Source organism: Triticum urartu, chromosome 5A (assembly GCF_056163025.1).
Source record: "Triticum urartu cultivar PI428250 chromosome 5A, HENAU_Tu73, whole genome shotgun sequence".
In the NCBI taxonomy this organism is placed as follows: Eukaryota; Viridiplantae; Streptophyta; class Magnoliopsida; order Poales; family Poaceae; genus Triticum; species Triticum urartu.
In genome coordinates, this window is record NC_141877.1 from 37,056,731 (window position 1) to 37,063,642 (window position 6,912).

Sequence of the window (6,912 nt, forward strand, 5' to 3'; positions counted from 1 at the left end):
TTAGTTTGGTTAGTTCATGATACGTCCCCATTGTATTTACTTTTCCAAACACTTTTACTCTTGTTTTGAACTATAATTTGCCTGCTTTGAATGAAACTAACCCGAACTGACGCCATTTTCAATAGAACTACCATGTTGTTGTTCTTTTATGCAGAAATAAAAGTTCTCGAAATTGGACGAAACTTTCTGGAGATTTTTTATGAAATAAAAAAAATACTTGAGCCAAGACCCACTGGAGGGTGCCCTGTTGCCCGCAAGGCAACAGGGCGTGACACCCCCAGGCACGCCAGGTTGCCTTGTGGGCCCCATGGGGCTCCGCTGACCCTAATCTCAAGCCTATAAATTCCTTTTCCCTAAGAAAAAAATAAGAGAAGATTTTTCATTGCGTTTTTCTATATGGAGCCGCCGCCACCTCCTGCTCTTCATCGGGAGGCAAGATCTGGAGTCCGTTCGGGGCTCTGAAGAGGGGGTTCATCTCCATCATCACAAACCCTTCTTCATCACCAATTTCATGATGCTCACCACTGGACGTGAGTAATTCCTTGGTAGGCTTGCTGGACGGTGATGGGGTTGGATGAGATTTATCATGTAATTGAGTCAATTTGTTAGGACTTGATCCCTAATATCTATTATGTTCTGAGATTGATGTTTATATGACTTTGCTATGCTTAATGCTTGTCACTAGGGCACAAGTGCCATGATTTAAGATCTGAACCCTTTATATTTTCATGAATATATTTGAGTTCTTGATCATATCTTGCAAGTTATACACATTTATTACGTGTTATGATCTGCATATCCCAAGGTGACAATAGTTGGGATACTTTCCGGTGATGACCGTACTTTGAGGAGTTCATGTATTCACTATGTGTTAATTCTTTGTTCCAGTTCTGTATTAAAATGAGGCCTTAATATGGACCCCGCTGCCACGGCAGGGTAGGACAAAAGAGGACATGCAAGTTCTTATTATAAGCATGTATGACTATATATGGAATACATGCCTACATTACATTGATGAATTGGAGCTATTGTGTACGCTCTAGGTTGTGACTATTATATAATGAATGTCATCCAACACAAATATCCATCACCGATCCAGTGCCTATGCTTTTCATATATTGATCTTTGCTAAGTTACTTTCGCTGCTGCCACTGTTACAATCACTACAAAAACTGCTACTGTTACGGTTACTACTGCCATCAAACTATCATACTACTGATCATCTTGGTGTGGATATTTAGTTCTCTAGATGTGGTTGAATTGAAAACTCAACTGCTAATACTCACAAATATTCTTTGGCCACCCCTTTTGTTGAATCAATAAATTTGGGTTAAATAATCTACCATCTAAAACTGTTGTGATCCCTTATACTTGTGGGTTATCAGTTCAGATTCTGTATTTCTATCTAGATCTTTCCTTGTTAGTTGTGTCTTCAGGTCTTTCTACACTACTGCCAAGTTGTGCTATAAATCTCCTCCGGTCGTAGCGGTGCCCAAGCCTAAACCCCTTCGCCCTCACCCTCCTATGACCCACAACTACTCCCTTCGTAACCTAGGACGTGACATCAGTGGCAGAGCTTGAGGCCCATTGTTGGGCGGGCTGGGCAGGCCTAATAGAACTGATGTTAAAAGGCCTATGAGTAAAAAAATAGTGTATAAATGTCAAAATGATGGGTGGCCCATGGCCCATTCGGCCTTGTTGAAGCTCCGCCAATGTGTGACAGACGATACTACTCCATGTAGAAAAATAATCAAACATTTCCTAGTTGGAAATACCTGGATATTTTTATTTACTATACTATGACCTAGGGAGTTTTAGTCATCAATGAATCATAAGTGCTGAGGGATATTCTCAACAACAAGTTTGACTAAAAATACCATTACATTATTAGGATGCACAAGTCCAATTTCCTGCAGGATCAATGCCGTGTGCACGAACCGATTGTAACAAATGCTTTTGGTGGGGTCATACTCAATGAACTTCGTCTGAATGTATCATCCAGGTACAAGGGATTCAAAACACTGACAAGATTTGGATCTCCCTTCATCAGAGCAGCTTCATAGCATGCCATGAAATGAAGCCCGTGCACATAAGCATAAGCTACACAGAGTCGTGCGTAAAAAACAGTATAGCAACATTTTACCCAAATGTTGAGGATTGAAAATCAAAACGAGCTTCACAGGTACTGAATTATGAGAAGATGGATTTACTAATACAAAAACTTAATTTTTTCCTTCATAATGTGTTTTTCCTAGAAGGTAATGATTATTTGGTAATATATCACCATACGAAATTCGAAAATCCCCTGTAAACTAATAAAGGGAAATAAATTGCGTAAGTAATTAAGCAGGAGGTTCATGTCACAACAGGAAAAAAGAGAGCAAGTAATCAACAAATTCATTTTGAAAAAGTGCAGCTGTTACCTTTTTCCCACAATTACATGTCTCTTTTGAAAGCATGAAAAGGTTGTGCCTAGTTGGGCAGTTTGTCTGTGCACATCTTGTGCAGATCCAAGACTTTTTTTTGCGTGGAAGATCCAAGACTTATTAAGCTCACCTGAACTACCCCAAACATGTTTGATATGTGGAGGCATATTGTGAACCTGCAAATTGGAAATCAATAAATATTTGTTCTTAGTTCATTCGGGTGATGCATGTGTGGCATGAAACTGAATAACCAAAGATCTCTACTTCTAAAGGGGAGTTGGTAGTCTGGTACCTCAATTTATTTTCATTTGGGTTTTTTTTGTCTCACCTCCCACCACCATCTATCGCTGTGTTTTTCTCTCTCCTATTAAAAAAACCAACATGTAATCCTAAAGGGGAGTTGGAAGCCTGGTATCCCGGTTTATTTCCGTTCATTTTTTCCGTCTCACCTCCTACCAGCATCTATCGTGTGTTTTTCTCTTTCCTATTAAAAAAACAAATCCTATTAAATGGGAGATCTTGTTTTGTACTTGGCAGGTCATGATCCAATTCAATCACGTAAATAATAGGTTCGAAAATTGCACCATATATGTGACCATCTTCCTAAAAGACGCACATAATATTCTGGACTGAATCGGGTCTTGCTGCATTTTTCAAGAATTTGGCAAGATAGAGAGGACTGCTTCTCATGATTTTGTGGAGAGGCGGGCACCTAGTGTGATCTTCTTTCAGTCACACACGTCTGACACAGAAGTACTAGCACACGAGACTTGTCCTCCTATCTTCTGTACTTCCGAATATCTCATGACGCATACGTATCAAGTCTCATGTACCCTGGTTCTCCCAATATTGTTCCTAGTAGAGTACCCGCGTGGTGCTTCAGGAGAACAAAATATCATTTTAATCAAAAATATCTTTATTATGTTTTGAAGAGGGCAAAACTACACATGTAATTTTTGAACACATTCATGTTCACAGAATTAATTGGGTTTTTAAAGATTACCTAGGGCATCTCCAACCCTGATCCTCAAAGCGGACACTGTATCCGTTCACGGGTCAGTGTGGAACAGTCCACCGCATTGACGCGGGAGGCGGACATCCAACCCTGTCTGCATACATTTCAAAGCGGATTTCAACAAACCGGACGAAATTCATGCAAACCAAATGTTTTTCATATAAACCGAACGAAAACATTTACATTGTGGACATATTTCAACTAAACTATAGTAGATTAAGCTAGGCTATTCTAACATAGTCTTTCGCCAACTGTGGCGGAGCCTGTTCCCCAAGAAATGTCTTCCCCATGTCCGCCAACAAGCTCACCAGACCATCATCAGTCCCAGAGCTAGATGCTTCATCGGGAGGGGAAGAATAGCCTCTGCCTCCCGAAGGACCGGATCAATGGTTGGTTTTTGGGCTGGGGAAGACAGTCGCATACGCCCTGACGAAGCGGGCAAGTCACCGGTTGTGTAACCCGACAAAAGTCACCGGTTGTGTAACCCGACCAGACGGTGGTGTTGGCCTTCCTGGGACCCAAGCGGCGGCGGTCTCCCATGGTCTACTTTTCCTCACTATCAGCAGCGGCCGTAGACGTGCTGACTTCGTCATCGTGGCAGCGGGGCGCATCCGAGCGGAGTCGGCGACGTCGTCGTTGGTGCCCCAGTCAAATTCCTCCACAGTCACATCAACCTGCACGAACATGCCTTCTTTCTTAGCTTATTGGACGCGGTGCCACCATCGCTCACGCAGATTGGGTGGGTAGAGGCATAGGACGGCCTGGATGGGCTAGGACGGCCCATCGTCATGTCATCCTAGATCGGCGATAGCGGTGATGCCGGCTCTGAAGAGCTGCCGGCAAGCCAACCAGTATTCGGTTGGCATGACAGGCCACAGAGTCGGCTGCAAATGCCGAAGAGTTCCTTCTTCTGCTTACCGGAGAGGCTGTCTCACAGGGCTTTGGAGCTTGAGGTCATGCCATGTGTCCTGCAAAGAGGAGATGGAGAGCGGAGGTGTGGTGCGGCTGTTGCTCGACACCTGACCACATTTAAATAGCGGGCGGATGCCAAGGTGAGGTGTTTAATGCCGGCCAACATGTAGACGGACGTGTGGTGCTCGGGGCCCCAGAGTAGGTTCCTCAGCAGGCGCGCCAATTTAACGAGTGTAGGCGGATGGACAGATGATGTTTTAATGCGGAGCAAAGACGCGTGTAACGGGCGAGGCTCTCGGCCGGCGTGTGTTTCAATTCCGGCTTCAGTGAGAGGTTACATCCGTTATGGGCTGACATGAATGCAGCACTGATCGTTTCGGGCAGGAAAGGGTGCGGTGGAGGGAAAGGGTTTTGGGTGGGCCTGTGAGATGCCCCTAGTAAACTGTACTACTATGATGCAATGAAGACTGCATGTGCTTGGGCTGCATGATTGACGTGTACTATGCTACAGTTTTCATGTGCGGGACTGGATAGAAAATATTTCATGACGTGTGCGTATCAATTTTTATGTGTGCATGTTGTGTGCACTGCACTGAATTAACCGTAGCCCATGTGTGCTGTTCAGCCTCTTATAAAAGGATAGAGAATGGGGACTGCGCACTGCACCTATACATTGCAACACTAAAGCTAGCTTTGAGAAGAGAAAAAAGCCAAGAGAAGAAGAAGAAGATGGACAGTGGCGGTTCATCCGGTGGAAACAACCAAGGCAAGAAAAAGGGCAAGAAACGTGTGCTGACCGCTGGTAAGTGAGATCTTTCTTGTTTGATTAAGTTTCTTGCATAACTATGGTTGTATACTACGTACCTGCAATTTTTCGTGAGGAAATATGCTTGATAAGTTTGTGTTCCCTTTTTGTACATTGATTCCCTTTTTCTTTTCCCATATGGTCATGGAATGCATAACTTTGCGCAGATTTAAAGACTAAATATAATACTTGGTCATGTGTACAAGCTTGATTTTTGGTTTTTGGACCTTTTCTTTCTTTTTGAAGAACCGGAAAATAAACCTTTTGAGCTATTCACGTCCCAAGCTCACTTTGTAGTTAACGAGAATTAATATGCTATTCGTGTCCGATAATGCATGGCCTCCTATATAGGAAACGATTTGATCTTCTCTATTCACCAGTTCCTAAAAAATTGTTTGGGCTTGCTAGACATAAATCGTGTCAATATATTTTGCTTGATTACACAAGTTTAATTAGGAGAGGTTAACGATGCATTTGATGTGCATACAAATCTTTCTACCATGCAGAAGAGCTGGAAAACCGGCGGCTTGAGAACGTGCAGCCTACCTCTTGGGACGATGAATGTACGTATGGCGCGCCGTGTTTGTTCTCTCTAGGTGCATTTTTCTTAGCTTTGAGTGGACATGCGAATTAATTTTGGTCTGTACTGTGTGCTTCCTGCAGGGATTGTAACACTGAACATCACAGATAATGTGGTGGAGGATGAAGACACTAGCAGCATCGTGAGCAGTTTCTCGACAGACAGCCCCTTCTCGATAGACGCCGAGGAGGAGACTGACAAGGAGGAGGCTGACAATGAGGAGGAGGAGGAGGCTGACAAGGAGGAGGAGGAAGAAGAGGAGGAGGAGGAGGAAGAGGCTGACGGAGACGGTGACAAGAAAAAGGAGGAGGAGGATCAGACTGACGACGATGATGGCGACCAGACTGACGATGGCAATGGCGAGGACCTCAGCTAACTCCAAGCTCTGCTTAAGACAGACTAAATGATTTGCTGGTAATAAGAAGCCTTATGCATCTTCTGGGCAGCTATATTATGTATATCCGAAGCCTTGTTGTGTTAGTATCGGAACCCTGCATGCACGTACGCATGCTTATTTATGTATGTCTGTGTACCACTATGTTTCTGTCTAAAGTATGCGAGTGAAACATTCTAATTTGGGGACATTTTATTTGTCGAGTAATTATGCGTCGCACACATTCTGTCCTGAATAAACCATCCAAGAGAGTTAATAATGATGATCTGCACTTGCAGAGTAAACATTCTTATTACGATGTATTCCTGTGTTCCACAAACTATTTGATCACATTTGATTCCAACAGACTTGCTGATTTCCAAAGAAACAAACTAGCTTTTCCTTTTTCCAACACGGGCAACCCCTTTCCATTTGCGCTCAACGGAGAATCGCCATCGAAGCTCTCGCTACAGGGTGAAAACCTGACCACCTACAACTACAACAATAGAGTTCAGTGAAGTAGAAAGAACTAGAGACAAAAAGGACCACAACGCCTAAAGGAGGAGAAAAAAATACAGCACCGCCTGAGGCAAGCAATACACAAGACCCCTTGACCTTGCTATCCTCGACCTCAATAAGTTCGAGAGGGCGGGGGGTTGCTCGGGCGAAACCCTAGCCGCAGCTACCCACCCGGCAGGCGGCGGGTCCTCGCCTCCTGTCTTCTCCCGCGACAGTAGGCCTCGGCCGAAGCGCGTCCATCGGCCTTCATCAACTATCAAGATAGTACAAAGAACACCAGAA

At 43.9% G+C, this 6,912-nt stretch overlaps 1 protein-coding gene across 1 annotated transcript; it reads left to right on the top strand.

Annotated features, from left to right (window-relative positions):
* The first annotated feature begins 5,000 nt into the window (after window positions 1–5,000).
* On the top strand, window positions 5,001–6,369 carry LOC125555519 (uncharacterized). Its single transcript, XM_048718441.2, has 3 exons — window positions 5,001–5,155; window positions 5,665–5,721; window positions 5,822–6,369. The coding sequence occupies exons 1-3, from the start codon at window positions 5,083–5,085 to the stop codon at window positions 6,112–6,114; spliced, it is 423 nt and encodes a 140-aa protein (XP_048574398.1). The 5' UTR covers window positions 5,001–5,082; the 3' UTR covers window positions 6,115–6,369.
* Window positions 6,370–6,912: the final 543 nt, after the last annotated feature.